We start from the raw sequence: 23,978 nt of genomic DNA on the forward strand, positions 1-23,978 counted from the left end.
GGTAATCTCCCAAGACAATTTCCCACTGGTCCTTGCTATGGAGTGAAGATACGATGGAATTGAAATGTTGGGATGGGGGGGTTGCTTGAGTGTGAAGTAAGACATTCAAGAGATCTAATTGTGATGTCTTCAACCTCACCTTGTTTTTAAAAAAAAAAATCATTTCACACCAGGGAAGTCGTTTTCACTCCATTTTGTCATGATGAAGATTTAAGGATTTAGTGGTAAGGAAGTGAAGGTAGAGAGGTGGTGGGGGTCGAAATAGAGGTCACACTCCATGGTGTGATTATAGCGCAGATTTGAGATCTTACGTGGTTTGTTGCTGTATTTCGTGACAAGGCAATATGCCGGATGACATCACGGGGTCGTAACTAACCCTTGCCTAAAATCGAACTCTAACTCAAAACCTCAATTCCCAGTACTAACTTTACGATTACTGCGGCCGTGCTCCTAAAGCTAACACTGAAATACACAAAAAGTACAAATATGAGAAAGGGAGAGCGCTGCATGACTCAGTCTTTTTTGGGGGACATGATAACCACTGTTTTGGGGACTGAAAAGAGGCCGAGGGGGCCTTGACGGAGGTGATCAGGGGGAGGGGGGGGGGGGGGCGCTAAGCTCAGAAAAGAAGACACGTCAGACTCGGCAGGTGTCGTAGCCCACTTAGGCGGTTGGTTCTGTGGCGTCTGTTTTTGCTCTTACTTCTTCGAACTTTATGTTATTAGTTGTACTTCATACAAAAGACGACATCTGAGAATAGAAACTGGATATCACGCGTCGTTCATATAATTCTTTCTCAGTGTACTGCAGTGAGCACATTGGACCGTTCTTATATGTTATTATTTGTGATCAGCTCAAGCCTGGTCTGTGGATTTGCTCCCCCCCCCCCCCAAAAAAATTGGAAAGACTTACTACATCCAAATGACCTGCGATCCGGCGTGTCTTTTCTCAGCTGGGTGACGGTTCCAGCTGTTCTGGGAGGAGAGAGGTGTGGGTGACTTGCGTGACGACCTGCAGCTGATCTCCGCCCTGACCGGCGTGGGCTGACACAAAACGTCCCCTCACTGTTTAATATAGAAAAAAAAATTGTTTACAATGAGGCGGCCCGGTGGTCCAGTGGTGAGCGCGTCAACCTCATAGGTACAGAGGTACCAGGTTCAATTCCAGCTCCGGCCTCCCTGTGTGGAGTTTGGATGTTCTCCCCGGGCCTGCGTGGGTTTTCTCCGGGTACTCCGGTTTCCTCCCACATTCCAAAAACATGCATGGCAGGTTGATTGAACACTCTAAATTGTCGCTAGGTGCGAGTGTCAGCGCGGATGGTTGTTCGTCTGTGTGTGCCCTGCGATTGGCTGGCAACCAATTCAGGGTGTCCCCCCGCCTACTGCCCGAAGACGGCTGGGATAGGCTCCGGCACCCCCCTGCGACCCTTGTGAGGATAAAGCGGTTCGGAAAATGGATGGATGTTTACAATGATAATTTCCGAATGAACCATAAGGCAGTGGCCAGTATGAACATGATTATGCGAAGCAGGCTTTTTCTTCCTCAGAATCCTTGAAAAATCAGTCATGCAGGCACACACACACACACACACACACACACACACACACACACACACACACACACACACACACACACACACACACACACACACACACACACACACACACACACACACACACACACACACACACACACACTTTGGTCAAATGTTAATGATTTACTAATTCCCGGCATTAAATCTCCAGACGTTAAAATTCCTCAAGCTTACAAACGCGGAGCGAGAGGGAGGGTGAGCGTTAAAAGAGCGGGGATAGATGGAGGGGGATGAGAGGGAATTAAAAATGAAGAAAAAAAAACAGCGCTTCACTTTAAAATACTAATAACCATGTCATTGTCTGATTGCGTTTGTTTTTGGCGGGTTTTCTCCCTATATTTAAGTCAGTGGACTGGGGAAATGAGAGGACAGAGGTGGCGTCAACAGGACGAGAAGGTAGAAAAATCCAAGATGGAGATGGGCAGGGGGGGGGGGGAATGAAGTCAAGGAAAGGAGGAAGAAAACGTAGATTAACGAGGTGGACGCTTTCCTATGGTGCAGTCAGCTCCATTTCCTGTTCTATGGTTATAATCATGACACATTTCCTCTGGAAAATAAAAACAAAAACACAAAAGCCACATAAAAAGCCATCTGTTGCGGAGTTAGTCAGTCATTTAGATGCTCACTGAGCTGAAGTCTCATGAGACTTGCCGACGTCGCGTGCATTGATTGGCTTTCGGGGCATTTTGACGGGTCGCCAAATTGTATGTTTTTTTTAACCTTAATACTAACAATAGAAGTAAATGTTCTCTGAGTGTGTAAAATAAATAGATAAAATGCATTTATAAAACAAACAAAAAAAATCGGAATGTATTATTTTTTAATGTATGTGACAGTGTAAAATAAAGACGAAAATAAACCCAAAAAATTCCATCAGTGTCAATCCAAACTGAGCATCAGAATCTTTGTAAAGGCAATATTATTATTATTATTTTTTTTAATGACTTGTCTTCATATTGTCCCCTCCCGGCGAAAACGTCCACTCAATTTCATTTGTAAGTGTTACAGAGCAGACTGCAGCGATGATAACGTGACCTTATAAAATTTGCATTATTACGATGACGTTCGGTCCCCCGACATGTAAATCAAACCTTTAATCAGATCTTTTTCGGCTTAATTAATCAAGGAAAGTAATGAATGCAACATCCTGTTGTGATGAAAACATGCACCACAAGTGTGTGTGTGTGTGTGTGGAGCCTGCCTGTGTATGTGTACGTACAAAAAAAGACAGTCCAGGTGGCCAGATAATTAAAACATGTTTCTCACACTTGATTTTACACAGAAATTTAAACGCTAAACATCTGGCCCGACGAGGTGTGTATTGTTCGAAATCTGCATGTGTGTGTGTGTGTAATTAATCCCCCCCCTTGTTCTGTCTGTAACACCGTCATCATCTTCATCACCAAAAGAGACATTTTTAATCAAAGATCATTAAAGCCGAATGTCAGGAAATGAACGATGTGGTGGAGGGTGAACATCTTGTGACTCACACGCACGCCGACTTTTCCAACTACTGAGACACGTGGCCATAAAATTCCAGAGAGAAGAAAGTAAAGAAAATCTATTTTCCCAAATGTATGCCTGCCAAATATGGTGGAGAGGAAATTATTTACTGAACTAGAAGCCTTTGATCGTATTGCTTTACTGGTTCAGCAGGTGCTGCTGTTTTGTTTAGCAACGGAGGCGGAGGGGGGGGGGGGGGGGTCGGGGGTCCACATCGAACACGAGGGGAAATACAGACAATATCTTGCACTGCTCTCGAAACTACTCCAAGATGGTTGATAATTGCGCCAGCATCCTCCTTTCAAGTTCTTCCACACCAAACTCGTCCAAGCATGCTTTCTTCCGTGAAAAAGTGGCTGGAATAGTTAATTTTTCTACGAGTTTTTGGTGTGAAACTGTCATCAAGACAGCAAACGGTGTTTTATTCTTCCCCCCCCCCCCCTTCCTATATGCACTGTTGCACAGCATTATCGCCATGGCAACCAGACCTGTGGAAGGCTTTGTCGAAATTGTGTGCGTGTGTGTTTTGGTAATATTTTTCTAATCCTGGACCAATTAGTTTCAGCCCCAGACAGAAAGGAGAAACATCTTGTCTCTCTCTCTTTTTTTTTCCTTCTCTTGCAGCATCTTCATCTCGATTTTTTTCTCGACATTATCCAGAAGCTTGTTAGAAGCTTTGCTTTGACTCGAAACATTTCAAAAAGGCCAAATCAATGCAGGATAATGCACCGCGAGTCTAATTTCTTGCCTGTTTCCTCATTTTTGAGATAACGAAAGCACTTTTTGATCACCTGCCAATCATTGGATGACAACATTTTGTGTGATATATTTTTGTACAATCTCATAACTTTTCACACTTACATGATCCTCGTAAGAACAAAAAAACAATCGTTTAAAGTGCACATATGATATTCAAAATATCTGTGAGTAAAATTTGACCAGCTTTTCTATTTTTTTCCCCCCTTTGTTACTTTTTATCGAATGTGGTACAAAATGACTACCTTGCTATTGCATGGTTATAGATATCTAAATTACATTTTCAAATATTCAGACTCAATCAGCAGTTCTTCCGAAATAAAGTTGGCACGGGTTCACTAAGATTTTTTTTTCCGGTGCGTTAATGTCAACTGTTAACAATTTGTATGTTTGTCGCCCACTGTTGGCTTTCAAAACTATGCATCAACTTTTTGTTTCGACTTCCTCTGTGGCCCACGGGCATGTCTGTGTGTGTGAGTGTGTGTGTGTGTGTGTTTCTATCAGGTGCGCGCACACACTCACACACACACACATGCACGCATTGTGCCAGTTGGATGCCGCAAGCGTGGCGGAGAGGAGCTCAGCGGGAGTACAAGATGATACCTCTGGGGCTGCCGCACGCGCAAAACCCCGCCGCCCCCAAAAACAAGCTGCAGATTGGCACGCAAACGCACACAAACATGAACTTTTGAACTGCGAGCTTGCACGTGCACTCTCTCTCTCTCTCTCTCTCTCTCTCTCTCTCTCTCTCTCTCTCTCTCTCTCTCTCTCTCTCTCTCTCACACACACATTCAAACACTCGGAGCCTTTTTTTCTGTTTCGCCTCAGACTTCCTGTCAGTCGCATTACTTCGGATTTGGAATGTGAATGGAGCATTCAAAAGGCTGCAAATGAGGTTAAACGCGGTGTGAGATCAAGTCAAGTTGTTCAATGGCGATATAGATTTAAATAGACGCCGTCTTTTTAAACACGAGAGGAGAAAAAAAAAGGATATGAAGTGTCATTACATCGGTCCGTACACGCCAGTGATCACCGCTGAGTTCTTTTGACTTCTGCTACTAGCCAAAAACAGCGGCACCAATCGCAGCATTCAAACAGTCTTGCCGACAAAGTGCGGAGTCGGACTGCTTGTTGCAAACCACTCGATGCTAACATTATCAGTTGAGTGAATACGTGGTGTAATGCTAGTATGAGAATTTCCAGCTGTTTCGGCATTTATCTGACACTATGTTCCGTTTGTTTGGCATATTATTCGAGGCTAATAGAGGGGAAGTGACTGCATGGGTTTTCTGCTGAACATTATTGATAACTTTCTCAAATCTTACCGTTAGCCGGACTCCAATGTCGTCCTCAAAGATGCTAGCTAGCCGCCGAGAGGACATTTCCTCCATAGGGAAACTGTATGGAGAACAAAAAAAGGAATAAAATATAAATAAAAAACCCCCCGAGCATGGATGTGAGATCAGGGTCAAAGTTGAACAAGGGTTAGGCAGTCAGACATTAATTGAACAAAACTTTTCAAGAAAGGCTACACCTGTCACTCAAAGTGGAGGCGGGTCCAAGCATCCATATACTGTAAATAGGGTTGAGGTTGTGAAAAAATTTAGGATTCAAAGTGATAAGGGATGTCTACTTATTGACATACACAGACAACAAAGGAAACCACACACACACACACACACACACAATTCTATTCCCCATATGGATCATCTCCTGAGAGAAAAAACGATGAGGGAGGCGTGCATGTGTGTTTTTTTATGATGTCACTCTCTTGGGTACGTGTCTGTGTGTGTGTGTGTGTGTGTGTGTGTGTGTGTGTGTGTGGCCAGTGCACCAGTCTGGAAATAGGGGGCACATTAATCTTATTTGTCATAACCTGTCCCACGAGACACTCGGACCCTTTTTACCTACTCTCTCTCACACACACACACACACACACACACACACACACGCATGCCCCCTGGCCCCCTCCTATGCGCTATCAGTATCTGCAGCGGACAGAGAGAGTGAGGCTAATTATATGTGAGCGCTAAGACGGTGGAAGCAAGACAAAGAGCATGCTGGTGAGTGTGTGTGTGTGTGTGTGCGCGTGCGGGGCCTTTGTTTGAAGCCTTGCTGAAACTATCACACAACACAAATTACATTCCTCCCTCTCATCAGTTCATGTTAGGTGCCTACCGCGTGAGTGCGTGCGCAAACGGGACAAAGAGACACACAAGAGTGTTGTTTGAGACTCGAGCCTTTCTTGCAGTGTCATAATGTCAGACTGCAGTTGACTTTTTGTGTGAAATCCAACAAATTGTGCTGTTTTGCAGAGAGTAAAATTTCCCACAAACACCACATTTTAAATGACTCAGACTCCGTTTATATTCATAAAATTGTTAGTTGTTGACAGTAAATCACACAGACTCTTGTTCCCCCCCCCCCCACTTGTTACTTTTTGTATAAAATGACACTAAATCCTTTTGATAATGCCGAGCGGTGTGATACCTCTCACATTCCTGAATAAAAATCCTTTTTTTTTTTTTTACTGCCTTTCCTTTTGTATGGAATGCTGCACATTCCAAGTTGGCATTTTAGACATGAAAGTATGACTTTTTGGAAAAAGAATCAATGCATCCTTTCAAAAAGCTCCCCCCGCCCCATCCCTAATTACAAAGCATTGGTTGTTTTTGTTTTCCCAAATGCTCCTAAATAACGGGCAACTCCTGTGTGTGGTGTACAGGACAGCTTGGGGGTTAATTAGAGAATAGTAAAGAGAACACATGTGGCACTTTAATATCCCCCCCTGCACCACAGCTCATTTCACAGACCACCCGCTCTGTTGTTGCTCTCTTCCTGCGGCGTGTGTGTGCGTGCGTTGGTAGCTCTGACCAGCGTCATGGGCGTTCCTGCATAGCCTGTCCCAAAAGGCAATGCGGGCACACACACACACACATACACACACACACACACACACACACACACACACACACACACACACACACAGCTGGTGCAGGTGCGCCTGCGGCCAGGAGGTGATTTAAATGGGACGAGGTGTGCGTTTGCGCCTGTGGCCCTGTCAAATCGGCGACATCAAACACATCTCATCCTTCCATTCACATATCCATCCGTCATCTATTTGGCAGTCCAGCTCTGAACCATTCATCCTGCTATGAGTCGGTCCATCCATTCACGCAGCTAACATTTGCGCATCCGTTCATTCACCCATCCAACTTTCCCTCCATCTGGGTCTTTCCAGCTGACCGTCCATCCATCCACCCGTGCATACATAAATCCTGATGTCAATCCATCCAACAATCCATCTTTTGGTCTCTCCTTGCATAAACCCAGCTGCCCATCACCCCAAATCCATCCATCCAACTTTGTCTGTCCATCCATCTACTCTTACACCCAGCGACTCACAGATGCAGCGGAACACACAATTGTCGCTTTACGACCGCTCTAATTTCCCTCATTAAAAGCGCGACGTCCTAGCAGGGCACCTTGCAGCGTTTAGGAGATTTAGGACCACAGACGGGGTGCCTTTTCAAGCACTGCGTTCACGGCACAAACTGGTGACTGGGCAACAAAAGACCAATCTGTTTGAGCCATAAATGAGCAGTCAGGTGTGTGCGTGTGTGCACGTGTGTGTCTGTGTGTGTGTCAGAGCAGTAAATGAACACTCTCTCCATCTCTCATCTATCAAAGACTTGACACCAGGAGCAGCTGTGAGGGTGCGTGCGCACGCACACACACACACACACACACTCCACTACTTTAGCAATTTGGGATAATTAGCCTACTATACAATGTCTGCCTGCGGTCTCCGGGGGTCCTGTGGGCGTGTGTGTTTGTGTGTGTATATGTTTCAGTCGATGTCTGGTAAGGATCAGCTGTGTTAAGCGTCCCGTGACATCTAAACTACTAATTCATTGCTACATTAACGCCATTGATTAACATACAGCAACGGACACACACACACACACACACACACACACACACACACACACACGGACGTGGGGAATCCTCAGGCCTTTGTCATTTTAAACACAAAAGATCGCCCCATTTTTCAACAGAAACCCATGCAGTCATTCCAATACATAGAAGTCTTTGACATAAAGGCTTTTCTTGCAGGTATTAATGTTCATAATTTTGTTGACTCTATAAAAAGTAATTCCTAAATGATATTGCTTTTTTTTTCTTCTTTTAATAGTGTTAGATTGTCTTTTAAAAAAGGGCTTAAAGGCTACACTTCATTCACATGTAATTTTGTTCAGGTATGTGATATAGTAACATCATCGGTTTTATTTTTGGCTCGTTTCCCGGAATCGGAACATTTCAATTGGGAAAATTATTTGTCGAGACGTGGATCTTAAGGAACCGCCGTATATTGAGCAAAAACAGGGCAAAATGGCTTGGAAGGAAAAAGCTGACTGGCAACATCATCTCCATAGGATGACGAATAGACTCGCAAGCATCAACGTTACACAGGCCACCTGCACGCCTGCAGAGCAGATAATAATGCTCCGTTGTGAGTTACATCATTGAATGCGTGCGCCACATGAGACGCAGTCGGACATAAGTGTGTTTGTTGCAGACGATCCTCGGCGTCCCGTGGAGCCAAGAGCCAGGTGTTGGCTTGGATGGGGCCAAATCAAGCCCCACCAAATCAATAAGATCTTGATTGGATCTGATTGCGCTCCTCTTTGGTTGCGACGTACGTTGGGTTGCCATCAGCGTCCTCATTCTGAAACACCCCCTACCGCCCCTTCCTCCTCGTTGTCTGCTCACAAAGCCGCCAATCATGCTAACGCGCTCACGTTCTGGAGGGTTCCAATGCCTTGAAGTCAATAGAAGGGTTACACACAGAGACTAATTGAAGGGTGTTATGTTATCATAAAGGGTGGAAGGCGGGTCTGTCTTTGCAATGCGACGATGCTGCTTTCCTCAGCAAGGATGGCAAAAAAATATATAAAATAAAATAAAAGCAACTCAAAACAGCTCAAAGAGGATGGAGGCCATAGCTGGAAAAACAAGATGAGGAACGATGGAGGTTACGATGCAAAGACAAAGACAGAGGTGAAGATGGAAAAACACGACAAGGATCGAAGTAAAATATTGAAATATAATAGTAGTTGGAAGGGAAAGAGGTGATTGACAGCATTACCGGGGGCAAGGTTGTGCAGCTATTTGGACCCTCTGGGAAATTAATCCAAGGATGCTACACAGAGTCCTATAAATGGTCATCAAAGTTACGACGCCATGCCCTGCCCACATCTGATGGTATTGTCAAAAAGGTTTAGCGATAGATGTATCCGTCAAGCATTGAAGTATAAATCCAAATTCAGCAAAATCTGACAAATTTGGTCAAATGTCCTCAGTCTTGAAGCTATAGCGATAAAATGGCTGATTTTTAATCAAAATGGCCAACTTCCTGCTTCCCCACCTACCCTCATGATTGGTCCTTGAGACATTTTGCTGTGTCTCCTCATGAGGGACATGCCCACCGACCCCATCCTCCAGTTTGACCTTGTTGCTAAGCAGGGGTGCCCGAGGGGCGTCAGTGGGGGGTTTGCGTGGGCCGATTGAGAGCAATGGGGGCTTGGTCCAATCTCCGCCTGGTAACAAGCTGTCATGTGCACGTTGGGATATTCCCACACATCCCAAACGAGTGACGGCTATCAAAATGAATCTTAAAAAAAAAAAAAACTATTTTATCCTAATGCGCTTCCTGCTTTGGCCAATGAGAGCCCGGTCAAAAGGTGACGACCAATCAGATGGAACGGAAAGGCAAAATGGACTCCCTTGACTGTTCATTACAGATCCGGCGTGTGTGTGTGTGTGTGTGTGTGTGTGTGTGTGTGTGTGTGTGTGTGTGTGTGTGTGTGCGCATCAGTGGGTTAACAGCTTTTTCATTGACACCATTGAGATAGGACTGAATAGACTTCAATGATGGATTTGATCCATTTCGGCCCTCATCCCCTCGACCAGCTAACCCGATCCTAACTCTTCATACATATAAGACCAAGCTTACCCTTTTATAGCAAATAGATTTAATTTATTTTAGCTGTATTGTAAAATGATAGGGTGACTGGTTAGCACGTCTGCCTCACAATTTTTTTTTTCTACCGTCCAAAAATAAATAAATAAATAAAAATCCGTCTCGAGGCCGTACAATGCTGGACGGCTCCCGCAGAGTGAGGGACTTCTTAGATACGGGAGCTTTAAAGGAGGTGAAGTGATTGTTCTAAACACTAAACGGGACCTCTTTTAGCTTATCGAGCATTTAAAAAAAAAAACAGAACAAAACCAAAAAACACAGTGGATGCACATTTACACAACCAGAAAGTGAAGTTTGCCTTATTGTACGGTTGTTAACTGCAAGATATCATCGGCTGTTTGCTTCACTCGAGTGTTCATTGTTGCCCGAATAATAAGCGTTTATTTTTCCGGCTGCAGGTCTATTACTTCTTTATTTAAGATGCCCCCACCCTTGCCAGAAAGGGGTGGCCGGGTAGCATATGGGGGTGGGGGAGGGGGGGGGGTTGGGGTTGGAGACCTCAGTGTCTGCAGCTATCAGCGGGGAGCACATCGGTGTCTCTACGGGTCTGACGGTCGCTGATAAGGGCGGCATGATTAACTCGCGTGCGTGCACACGCACGCACACACGTGCGCGGATGATGTCGAGGCAATCGTCGAGGGGACAACAGACGTCTGGATGGGCGCTGATAATCAAGCATCAGCACAGATTTTTATTTATTTTTTGAACAGCTTACACCAGCTCCACTGCCAATAGTCATTTCTGGAAGTCATGCTCTGACACGGCGACAGCATCGTTTACTTAGCCGCAGACGGCGGAGGCGTGTTAACAGCGTTAGCGATGTAGTACAAGTGGGGTGTAAAATCAAACAAAATACGTGGACTGCGATGAGAAACGTCAAGAAGCAAAGCAGAATGTGAAGAGGGGGTGGGAACCTCACCACAGAGGCACACAATATTTTGGAGTGACCATGTCTGATTCCGCTGGGATGCTAATCAATGCTAAAAACATGGTCGCTTCATGCCGTAAAATCCTCTTTGGCACGTGCACAGGGAACTGGTTTGATTCATTTGAGGGATTGTTTCGTGTCGCTTTTGGCGCGCTTGTTTTGGTGAGCAACAGAGTTCAAATGGGCTAAGTAACTAACTCTTTCATGTCCAAATACGATCAATGGCGTCGATGAACTGAGATGATTGTTGTTACAGGTATTTGCTGAAAAACTCCCTTATTTGATGTTTTCGTGCTCTGGCCAAAGAACCTGCCTGATATAAAAATACTTCTTTGGCGCTACCTTACTACCAAGGAACTATGTTGAAATGAGGGGATGAACTTCATTTAGTTAGCACAAAGCTCTGTTAAATAGAAAAGTAGGGATTTGTCACCATGTGGTGGAATCAATAGGAATTTGTAAACATTTTGTAGGGTTGTAAATTACGTCTACATTTTTGCAATTTGGCGCAGGGCTCGGTCTCTTCCGTAGTGTATGTTTGCAATTTTAATGAAGCTGATTAGGTGCTGCTGCTTTGGCTAGCAACACCGAGTCGACTTGTTTCAACAATGGTATCTATGAACTGAAACGCAATGTTGTCGTTTGCCCTCTGGAGAAAACTCGACAGACAAATTTGGAAGGCAAAAGACTTTTCAAGACCCAAATGACTTTTGATTGGTCCGTCTTCTCCCTGCCCCTCTCTCAATTAACCAGACTTAAAGCTGTCTTGACCGCGGAGATTTGGGGACAAATTTGAATGAGGCTGAAAAAAAAAAAAGAACTCTTCAAAAGTTCTCATTCCTAAAACCATTAAAGCATGTCCGCACACTTCTCCCCCCTCAAATTTCCTGCCTCATTTCACCGTCTTGCTGATCCGTTCGGCCGACGTGATGCCTTCGGAGACCTTCAACCCTCTCAGCCCCTCGCAAATCGGCCTTGCACGGGCCCCATTGTCTTTTACACAACCTTTGTCCTCCTCCCCCAGTGGAAATATATAAATAGGACCAAGAAGTATTCGGGCCACACTGGAAAGATGTATGTAAGTATATATGGGTGTATATAATCTATATAGTGACTTCTGTATATCAATTTTTTTCCCTGTATTATTTCAGTGTAGGCCTAATATTACTTATTGTGCTGTCTTTTGGGGGGGTAAAAAAATCTCTCTCATGCTGCAACTTGAAAGCAAAATCCAGCACACGACATTTATCTTTGCCACAGAAAGGAAAAAAAAAAAAAAAGAGAGATATGATCTCATTGTCCTCCACTTTAGTGGATGCAGCGTAACTCAATGGAATAAATGCAGCACTCGGCAACTCTGGTGACAAGCTGGAATCAGCAGTACTGCGCTCTGTGCACGTGAACGGCAAACTTTGACGCCGAGAGTCGGCCCGCCCGGGATGAGCTGACCAAGATATCCGAGCGCACAATAATCCGCCCATTATGGAGCATATAAGATTAAGAATCCAATAGAAGCCAAGTGACATTGACAAAGACGAAACAAAGAGAGCGCGACTGCGTCACACTGCGGCTGCATGAGTCACTTTGGGAAGGATGTCCCCTCAAGAACTTCACGTCCTCCCTCACAGAAAAAACTTATTCAACCAATCGCTAGCACAATACATTTTAAAAATAGATATAACATGATTTTCCTCAATATTCGAACTTGTTTTTCTAGAAAAATATCCTTTATTGTCATGTTAAGCCTTTTCTGCAAGGCTAACTTGGTGGGGTGGGGGGGGGGGGGGATAAATCAGTAAAACAATGATTGTGACTTCTGTTCCCTATCCATGACATGTCTCCTCGGCGTGAGTAGTTTTCATTTATTTTAGTTGTATCAAACAGTGGTTTTCATCTGCTCAAGTCCTCACCTGACCTCCGAGTGTACTTGTCAGCCTTTCGCGTGTCTGCTCACTCCACCGCCAGGGTAAAAATATCATCTCGGCACTCATTGCTGGTAGAAGCTGTTGTAATTAATCCCAAACCTGGCAGAGCAAAGTCAGCCTGGAGCAAAACAGAACAAAGTGCTTGTGGGGTTTCATTAACACACTGTTGCGCTCTCTCTCTCTCTCTCTCTCTCACACACACACAAACGCTCACATATGCACGCACACACACACAAAATAACATCCGAAGCAAAGAACTAACAAGGAGGGTTTATAACAAGTGGATCGCATCCCGGCCTGTCTGACTGGCTGCTGTTGGTTTCCATGGCAATGATGAAATGTTATAATTGCCTTTTTTTTTTTTCATGAAGCATCCCACCCGAAAAAAATGATCCCTCTGTATTTATCCTTTTATCTTGACCTGCATCTGCTTCCCAAGCTTTTTTTTTTCTGTCCATATTTTCACTCTCTCCTTTGCCACTTCTACTTCCTTCATTATAGTAGCTAAGAGGATTTTCAGTGTGTGTGTGCCTGTGTGTGTGTGTCTGTGTACCTAGAACCAATTAACCCCCAGAATATCTCTCTCTCTCTCGCACACACACACACACACACACACACACACACACACACACAATTTAAAAGGACCAGCTTTAGAGAGCACGTTACAAATAGCGGTTGAGTGGCGAGTTATCACAATCAACGAAACATTTTTATGCTCATTAAATCGATATGGAAGTGGCCTTTTTGTGTCCCGTATAAATATTTGGAATTTGATAGCAGCTGGACAAAATTCCAAGGTAGCCCCATCTTTGAAAATGACCCAAAAATGTCCGCCTCAAACCGCTTACTTTCATGCTATATACAAAGCCATGTTGCTTTGGCTGCCTAGAAGAGTTAATGTGATCGTTGTTAAGGCATCAGAGAGGGTCCACGCAGTGTCCGCATTGTTCAGGGGCCGGTGGTAGTATCAGGTGCGAGGCAGCTGAGAATGCAGACTGGTTAATAAGCTGTCTGTGTATGGATGAATGACTCAAAGCTGTCTATATGCACATAGGCCCCACGTGCTTCTAGTTGATTGCAACCACGCGAAGGAATAATAAGCACGCCCTTGTTTGAGTTATTTTTCCACGCCTTTTGGCATTTTTAAAGCACATTTGAGATCTTGAAATAATTTTTTAAAAAATGTGTTGATGTTTTGGAGAACAGATTAATTGCGTTTCCATTCACTTCAATGGGGAGAGGTGATTTGAGTCATTTCCTTGATTTCCTATTGCGTGCAAAATCAACCTACAGGATGGTCATATTATAAGATGGATGCTGATGAAATGTCCATTTTGTTAGCATTTGTCAGGATGTTGTGGTCGTCCCCCCCCCACCCCCCGTGATTGGGCGTATGGGGTGGGGGGTATCAGGTGCTTCGTGTGGTCTGCTCCTTAATGAGCCACATGTGAGCAGTTAAGGAAGGACCCATCTGATGTGCCCCACTCGCCTCATTACCAAACAATACATATTAATGGCCATCCTCGCCCCGCATACATAGAGCATACATATTCATACAGCACGCATATGGATGGATCCTCGCCACGGTTGCAAATGACCCCCTCTTTCTTCAGCACGTCTTTTGACTATACGTTGCTTCTAACTTTTACTGGTCTTGCGACGTTTGAAGGAGGTGACGCGGAATGGGCACGCACTCGGGGTGAGTCAATCAAATGAAATATGTCTTCTATATGCAGTTTATGCTCGCTTCCCCCTAAAAATGATCAGAAGGATTGATTTATTTTCTGTCACTCAGTCCAATGTTGGTTTGCCACCTCCTCCAACACTTCCAATTCCATCACCTCCAAATTTGTTTTTCACTTTGTGGTGATCTGGCAAATTTTACAATTGTATGCAAGTTTGGTGTTTATACATCTTAATAAAATGGTTCGTGTCATTTTACAACTGACGGTCTGGAATTAAAACAACTTTTGCCTGTACAGCAAGTATGCAACGCTATTACAACAGCGACAAATTTTGACACTGAAATGGATTATCTCATTTTTTCGTACCGGGGAATGCCTCCTTAACCCACGTTGACCTAGTCTTTGTCCTCTGGAAGCACCCCCCCCCCCCTCCACTCCTGCTTATTTGATTCCATTGCTTCCAGTGTTAAAATCCTTCTCTATTTGAATGGGGGTCTTAAGTCATTTGGATGGGCCCCTTAAAGAGAAAGGAATGAAAAGTCAACAACCTCCTGCCCATTGTGTTTCTTGAGAGCCTTTTACACACGTGTGCGCACATGCATGGACACACGCACGCACACGCACGCACGCACACAAGCCAATGATTTCAAGTCTATTATTATGCTAATAGACCTTCAGTTTCAACACATCCACATTCGTGCTCACACACACACACACACACACACACACACACACACACACACACACACACACACACACAGTAGACAAACAGCGCTGAGCTCAGCAGGAAAACTCACAAGTGAGCCATTTTTAGCATTTCCTGTCTGGTGTGTGTATGTGCGTGCGTGTGCGAGATCTATCCAGTTATCATTCAATATCTTTGCATGTCAATTTTCGGACTTATTTCTCCTTAGGACCTTAAAACAAAGAGGTGATGATGGTAGGCACAAGGTTTGATTTAAAAAAACAAAACAAAAAGAAACAAGTGCAAGAACTCCAGTGAACAGACCTTACATAAAGTGCACGCGTCACCGGATTACATCACACACACAGTCATCCCGCCTCTCTGCATCAGTATGAATGAGGGGGGGAGGGCTGTGTGTGTGTGTGTGTGCGCGCGTGTGTCCTAGCTGCAGGGAGAAGTCATTTTGAGTGTAAACATCCAAAACAATGCATCACTCTTGCATGTGCCTGCAGTGAGCTACATTCATTTCACTCAGTTTTGACAAGAGAAAATGTGCTGCACGTGGCATGTCGGAGTACTGTGTAGGTTTGATGATTTATTTTAATGTATTCATTTCAGGGTGCAGGTGTGCAATCAGATCACTTTGGGCGAGAGACGGGGTACACTCTGAAGTGGTCACGAGCCAATCACATTCGCACTTTGAGGTCATTCACATCGATGCATATCTCAATGCATGCCATTAAGTTTGATTTTAAAGAGGCTCAATTTAGTAGCGTTCTAATTGAATTCCAAATGTTACATTTCTCATACATTCTCTCTCCCCACATCCACATGTTATGTATATTTTTCAGCGTGATGTCATACACGCATTCATCACTTGTTTTTTTTTTTAATTGTTTGATTTTCTGTGTGGCCCTTTTTACTTTCATCACAGTTTCCACTTTTTTGCAAAGCCCCCTTTTTGCTCCTCTTTAACTCGCCTTATAAATCAGTGCCGAGCCACCGAGTGCTTTCAAAGTAGCTCATTAAATCCCTCCACGCTGTTCCCATTGGACCGAATGCTCTCTCTCTCTCTCTCTCTCTCTCTCTGTCCCCCCCCACCCCCCATCTCCATTTCTCTCATCTATATAAGGGCAACAGCTGGTCTTGTGCACCAGAGAGCCGCTGCAGCTTCACACACTCTGAGCAGAAGCAGAGGCAGATGAAGAAGTGGAGGAGGCGGAAGAATGTGAGGACGTGTGGCTCTTTCCTGCGCGTTTGAATCATTTTTTTGTAGGAGCAATAATGTGCTTAAGAGGAGCCAATAGCGCGCAAGGACGTTTCGGGACGCGTTTTGGACGCTGCTGAACTTCTGCTTTGCACTACTTTTCAGGGTAAAGAGACAGAAGGTTATTTTGAACACTGGAATGTGCCTGACTCGTGCTGCTATTGTGGTGCTGAAGGGACAGCGACGTCAACTGGCTCGCTTCAAGGAGCTGACCGGTTCTGAAGGACCTGACACAGGAGAGGAATTTTAACAGTAACAAAAACTGGGACCTTTTCTTTTTCTAATTTTCTAAAAAACATACTTAACACTCTTGGAATGCCCATAACTCCGTTTTCAGGGAGAAGAAACTTTTTAAACAGATTTTCATAAAGTGTGAATTGGTAGGCGTGTGTGTGTGTGTGTGTCTGCCATCATGCCTCGCTCTTTCTTGGTTAAGAAAGTCAAGCTGGATGACATTTCAGCCGCCGACCTGGAGAGCTCCTACTGTCACGGTCGACGTGGGGAATTGAGCCTGCGATTCCATCATCATAAAGGTGAGTCGCGCACACACGCTATTCCAACGCATTAACTGAATTCCCCATGTAGCAGCATTAGTCATAAGTGACTCGGAAGGGGGTCAAACTCAGGTAGTGGCGAGAAAGTCAGAAAGCTAGAAAAAGTGGCGGTGGAGGAGTGACTGTACAGAGGAGATGCACGGAATGCAATATGCATCCACAAGGTCCAAAGTATGACTAGCGTGTGATTCTCAACACGTGCCGCCTGCAGCCTGTAAACGTAATCGACCTTATTAAGGAGGATAATGTAAAACACGGTGGTTTACAAAAAAAAAGCCACTTTTACTTGGCAACCCGAAATTTATTCGCAATGTCTATTATGATACACATTGCTATTAAATTTCAGGTTGCCAAGTGAAAAGGGGTTGGGGGGTGGGGAGGGGGGTTGATCCGACATATACAATTTACAATTTTCTCATTTATTCACAGCGCCACCGAGTGGTGATGTGCTGACTGGTAATGTAATTAACAGTGAGATGAAGAAGCAGAGAAGAGCCCCAACAAAACTGCAGTACTTGTCACTGTGTCAGATGAACAGAAAGAAAACGATACAGGACTGTGAGTGATGCTATTTGTATTGTTTATACAGTGTGTGTTGCTGCTCCGTGCGTGGGTACGTTTTGCATTAAACAAGTGGAATGTTCATTTGATCAAATGATATGGGTTATTCAAACATTTTGTTTTGTAAAGATACAGTGATAAGAAATATTATGAAAAGTGGCTGTAAGGTTTTTTATGTTTAAATGCATTTAAAGCAATGCGAGGGGTAAAATTCTACCTCCAAAATGTTTTTTTTTTTTTCTGTTTGTGATAAACCAAGGTTTATTGTAGCGTTTTTTTATGCTGGAGCTATATTGTCAGCTCGCTTTGAAAATTTCTGCCCCCTAGTGGCCTACTGAATACTGGGCATACATCCCAATGACACTTGGGATGACAGAATCCGGAGGCATACACGGAGGCAGCAGAAGCAACACGGCAGGCCTATTGTGGCCCCTACACTCCTCCCATGTTATAAATATAACACGAGTTTGACTCGAGCAAGTGGTGCTTGTTGCACACGCACATGCGCACACAGCTGCTGTGTTTCTGTCAAGTTGGCATATTTTCCAGGCAGCTTACACGCCTGAGTGCATGGCATTTCTCACGCACACACACACACACACACACACACACACACACACACACACACACACACACACACACACACACACACACACACACACACACACACAGGAAGCACTTTGCAACCTACATGGAGGCCAAAGCACACAAGTGCGCATCAAGTTGGAAGCATCACTCGCAAACATACATACGTGTGTGTGTATATACTGTATATACAGTATGTATATATATATATATATATATATATATATATATATATATATATATATATATATACTGTATATATACACACACACACACACACACACACACACAGTGTGTATATATATATATGTATAGTTCAAATTTTGTTGGACGATCCCAATATTGGCCCCCATTCATACCTGAAAGATGAATAACGTATTTCTCGTAGGCTTGTAGGATTTGCTGGCTTCTTGTGTCGTATTATTTCCTGAATTTAGCGCACACATGCTCAAGCGCTCTGAGTCAGGCTTCCTCTTCGCTAAAATGAACACTTGGTCATCTTTGCAAAACTTTACTCATGCTCTATAAAACACAGACGCGCGCACGCACGCACACATTCGCAGTCAAGAGTGCTATTATGGAATATTCATGACTCATGACGTCAAGACTCCCATCTTGTTTGCCTGCGTCTTCCCTCCCCCAAAATGTCCAGTTAGCATACAAACAAGCAGCTTGACCTGCACACTCGCTCAACCCCGCCACTACTCGCCCGCCCCCAGTAGCTATTACCGACATGGATGCCTTTCTCAGAAGTGACCGGTGAAATGATATTACCAGCACAAGTATCTTGGAGTGCGCTAATTGAAATGGAGCAGCTCTATTGATCGGCGCGCATTCTGCAGAGCTTGCCGTCTCACTGAGCGCGTGGGTGTGCGCGTCACAAACGAAAAGTGAAAATTATTTCAACGGCCGAGATCTTTTGGGCAGAAAACGCCGTGTTACTAGAGTAATCCGGAACCCCTTGGCCATTTATTCAAATATCAAGGAAAACTGGAGTGAGATTTAAATTCCTTTCAAGTAACGTTTGATGAAAATTGAAATTGTTTCTTCGGGACAACTGGCAAACTTGGATGGAATTAGAATATGCAAATGGACCGAATAAAATGTCCAGTCAGTGTCTCGTACATCCGCCTGCAGCGGGGTCTCTAAATAACACCAGTCGGCGTCTTATTTCTTCACCAATCATTTCCCGCGTCTCCTCAGGTTACCAGCGGGATTATCTGAGTCCGTCCCCGTATGACGACCCGGTGCGCAGCGACAGGCCCGCCATCTCCAAAGCTCCAAATTCCCCATCCCGCCCGTCCATCATCTACAGCCGCATTGACGGCGACTACGTGGGCGGCCTCCACGGCGACATCAACGGAGACTCGGACCAGCCTGACAGCCCCCGCTCGGAGGTGTCGTCGGCGGCCAGCGGCTACATCAATGGGGAAACGGCCATCGGCGAGGCCTACTCCGTGGACGCCTTCTTCATCGTGGACGGCCGTTCGAGACGGAAGGCGGCCGGGACGGCGGCCGCAGACGGCGCGGGCAGGCCCGGAGCCCAGAGGCACTCGTGCGGCGAATGCGGCAAGACGTACGCGACGTCTTCCAACTTGAGTCGCCACAAGCAGACGCACCGCAGCATGGACAGCAAGATGGCCAAGAAGTGCCCGACGTGCGGCAAGGTGTACGTGTCCATGCCCGCCATGGCCATGCACCTGCTGACGCACGACCTCAAGCACAAGTGCGACGTGTGCGGCAAGGCCTTCAGCCGCCCGTGGCTGCTGCAGGGTCACATGCGCTCGCACACGGGCGAGAAGCCCTTCGGCTGCGCGCACTGCGGCAAGGCCTTCGCCGACCGCTCCAACCTGCGCGCGCACATGCAGACGCACTCGGCGTTCAAGCACTACAAGTGCAAGCGCTGCGACAAGACCTTTGCGCTCAAGAGCTACCTGAACAAGCACTACGAGTCGGCGTGCTTCAAGGGGGCCTTCTCGCCCATCGGGTCGCTCGGAGAGTGACCCCCGAACGTTTTCGCCACCCAGATGCTTCCAGGCGTGAACTCGTCTTCCATCCGTGCTTTCTGCGAGGGCTCGGATTGCGCCCTGTATGGTTCGGTCAGGCGGTTACCGTAAGGCGGGGGTGGGCCAGACGTTTGGGCTTCGGTGGGGACTTACCCTACCTAATTCACCTCTTAATACCACCACTATCACATTGCAGTTAGAAAATCCATCACTATATTTGACAAAAACCCAATACAACAGCAAGCAACTCTGCCGCAGAGATCATGTGGAGTAGTTCAGAATCAATATCTATCCAATAACATGAAGAAAAAAAAGGAAAGAATACATTATAATCAGCTGAGAGGGTGACTATCAAATAAAGTGTGCAGATGGCCTCAGATGTCAATCAAGTCAAACTTGGCTTGTTCTGAAGTCATCGAGAGACAGCGCTCTAACCTTGTGATAAGGAATTTGAAATACGATTGCTTCAAGAAACAGTCCCATTGCCAATGTAGTTTAAGGAACATCAACCAGCACGGCTGATTCTCAAGGCTGTCAAGCAGATGAAATTGACATTGCAACACAGCGACTGAAATCTGATTGGACAAGCAATAAACAGTGCAGCCCATGTGATAAAGCGAATAGACTTTTGACAATGAAAATGAACATAATTTCTTGGAACAAATATTAGAATATAGGTTTAAAATTTAGGACAGTGCTTCTTGATAGGATTTAGGCCTTGCTGACATTAACCCTCCACCATTGTTCGACAAAGTGTATCTGGTACCTTGCGCGGTCGAAATAAACACTAGAAATAATCCACAAAGTTGGGGCAACAAAAAAAATCCACTTGGTCACGCACGGCTACATGATTTTATAATCAGTGCTGGGCATTTCTCTCATGAGGTATTCATGACACATCTTGACCATCAGAAATCAACATAGTGACTAGAAATAGCACATGGAGTTAAAAATATATATATATGGCACGCCTCCAGGCACAGGTACATGCAAAGCCAGTCAAGCATGATAATCCGTCACCTTGCACAAGAAACACAACAACTCAAAATAATCCACCAAGTCTTCTCAGTCCCACGCGGTCACATCTGCAGTGTACGTGTCATTGATGATATCTGTCAGCATGCTCAATAGAACAGAATCAGAACTCAAAATAATCCACACGGTAAAATAATAATAATAATAATTAAATTGGCACCTCACACGACATGCGCAATGTACAAATCATAAGATTATGACAATTGCCAGAACGCATAACAGAAATAAACAATACCACTACAAATAATCCACAAAGTAAAAAAAAAAAAAAAAGACTAAACCACAACACTCACACCCATCTTGAACAATAGTAACAACAAAACAACTGGATCATCAGTCCAGTCAAAAATAGCCCACTGAGAAGCTGCAAAGGCAGATAAACAAAGCACGGCACATCAAGCTCATCATAACCCATTAGCGTAATAGCACAAGCAAGCACAACAGTATCGCAAGCGAGACCGTCTGTCTTCTTGTTGGATCCAAGCATAAGCAAGCAAAGCGGACAGGTAACAAAACAAAAACACACCAGGGTATTTATTTATTTATTTATTTATTTATTTGCTGTTTAAAGGAGATGTTGCCAAACTGTGGCTTGAGACCCAAATGGGCCCTTTTTTTTTTTTAAATTAATTGGAAAATTCACGTCATCTGTTGGTTTTTAACATTGGTTTCTACCCAGTACATGGTAATACTACGGCAATACGTTCAATATTGAACTGATTAAAAGATTGTCTTAGATGCCAATGTTAGTGGAGACATTCAAAATGTCAAGGGCTAACATTCAAGGGAACTGGTGTGTAAAAAAAAGAATTCTGGAGAGAAACCCCCCCCCCCCAAAAACATACCACCACGCAGTATTCCGCTATTTATTGATTTATGTATTGATGCCATTCATTTGCACTTTATTTTGCCTTCTTTTTGGAATATGCCAAAGCATTTGACACTTTCTCATTTATTTTGCCTTTTTTTTTCCTGACTATTTTTTTTTGGTTTGATATTTTCATGAAAACCTGCATGCAAAAAAAGGTGACAACAGCCTAGCAACAAAAAACTATGCCAATGTTCTCAATATTTTAGTTGCCAAAAAAAGAGCTACATTTTCTTTGTTTTTTATTCTTCACATCTGATCAAGCAATAATGCATTTTTTTCATATCAATAGTTTTTTTTTCCGTTATTGTATGTGTAGTGATGATACATGACGAAATATCAGGGAGTTTGCAAACCACGGAGGCTATATCTACAGTATTTACATCGATATATTTACATTACGTGTCACACCCACACAACACACACACACACACTGCTGTGATCCTTTTGAGGCCTTCTCCGCTGAGGCGATTAATCGGGGACACGATATGCATGATAGTTATGGACGGGAAAGCTTTTTTCCTTTTTTTTTTGTACATGCTTTTTAAGCACTGCCTGCCTTGTATTAGCCTAAAAGTATACGTAGAAGAACGTAGAGGATACTACGGTTCAACCTCTGGTGCTGGAACATGGATTGTTCTTATTATTGTGAAAAACGTAAAAACAACAACAAGATACCTTTCCACAAGTTAGCTGGTCGAACAAAGCAGATGCGATATTCTGACGATATCTTGCCAATTGCAAGAATGGGAGAGTCATCTACAGTATGACACGGTATCAAAGGATGGGAACATTCTTCAAAAGCTGTCGGACTGGAAAAAAACTGGCAATGTTACTAGAATAAACGCACTTGTCAGAAAAAGCTAATTTGGAGAGGAAAAATGTTGCAATGTTCGGACAGCGAAATCATAATTAAAAACATCTTTGTATTGGCCCTTTGGTGTGGACAGATGACAGTAATGTATCAATGAAAAGATTTTGACATCGCACGATGATACCTCAGAGTAAAAAAAAAAAAAATCTGAGTTTGCAGTCAACGTTTCAGCACCAGAGAGCGCCGACCAAACACTTTTAGAAGACACTACTGTAGCCTATTATAGCCACGAGTTAGTCGACCTATTCTTATATGAAAGCACTTCTTGTTCCTCGTACCAATTGTAACTTCTTCAAAAGTTCTCTTATTTTTGGGTTGTTTGTTTTTTTATTAATTTTTATTTCCAATGTGAATAGCACAATAAGAGTTTAGAGATTCAGGTAGACGGCGCCTTGTTTGTAGAAAGAAGAACCGCAGTCTCATTTTTCTACTAGAAAGGATGACGACGTCACCAATGAATTTTACAACACGCCCCTTTTCTAGATATTCAATATTTTCAAGCCTTGTAAATAAGCACCGAATGGACTGATGGATTATTTTTGGCTGCCGCTGCTCAACCCGTATTGTTTTGTGTTTTTTGTTATTGTAAAGTGTCCTTGGGTGTCTTGAAAGGCGCTTATAAATAAAATGTATTATTATTATTATTATTATTATTTCTAGAGCTCTGTTACTGTAAAGCGTGATGATGATGACGATGATGATGATGATTTTTCCAGAGCTTCCGAATTCTTGGTGGGTGGGCATTCTATTCGGGTCCTCTAATGTAAAGCACAAAAATAACACTGGGCATTCCCCCCCGTCATCCCCTTTCACTTATTAAGAATAAAAGATAGTTTCAATGTAAAACACTGCTTCTTTTTTTTTGTTTACTTTTTCACGGACGCGACTCCAATGCATTTGAGAGACGACAAAAAAAAAACACTCACTGTTTTACTTATGCACTGAATGACTTTATAGGAGAACTGACGACAACGAAAAAGAAGACAAGAAATATTTTATTTATTGCCCGGGAAACATTTAAATATGCTAATTCCGCTTTTCCCATCACACTTGACCTTTTCAGCCCGAAGCAGGCGATGGCTTTAAATTGTTCATACATGCTCCCCAGT

General features: G+C 44.1%; 2 protein-coding genes across 3 annotated transcripts in view; one reads left to right on the forward strand and one right to left on the reverse strand.

Moving 5' to 3' along the window:
• Positions 1-12,845, reverse strand: part of slc39a4 (solute carrier family 39 member 4) — a 27,059-nt gene extending 14,214 nt beyond the window's left edge. For both annotated transcript variants that reach the window (XM_086136648.1, XM_086136647.1), the window contains exons 1-3: positions 12,735-12,845; positions 5,179-5,251; positions 913-1,064 (exon numbers count right to left, since the gene is read on the reverse strand). The gene's annotated coding sequence lies outside the window, so the exon portion shown is untranslated. The remainder of the gene's footprint in view (positions 1-912; positions 1,065-5,178; positions 5,252-12,734) is intronic.
• Positions 12,846-16,295: 3,450 nt separating this feature from the next.
• On the forward strand, positions 16,296-23,715 carry LOC147190701 (transcriptional repressor scratch 1-like). The gene is made up of 2 exons (XM_086136671.1): positions 16,296-16,919; positions 19,290-23,715. The coding sequence occupies exons 1-2, from the start codon at positions 16,799-16,801 to the stop codon at positions 20,087-20,089; spliced, it is 921 nt and encodes a 306-aa protein (XP_085992797.1). The 5' UTR covers positions 16,296-16,798; the 3' UTR covers positions 20,090-23,715.
• Positions 23,716-23,978: the final 263 nt, after the last annotated feature.

Source organism: Hippocampus guttulatus, chromosome 18, assembly GCF_054856545.1.
Source record: "Hippocampus guttulatus isolate MCC_2025c chromosome 18, RoL_Hgut_1.0, whole genome shotgun sequence".
NCBI lineage: Eukaryota > Metazoa > Chordata > Actinopteri > Syngnathiformes > Syngnathidae > Hippocampus > Hippocampus guttulatus.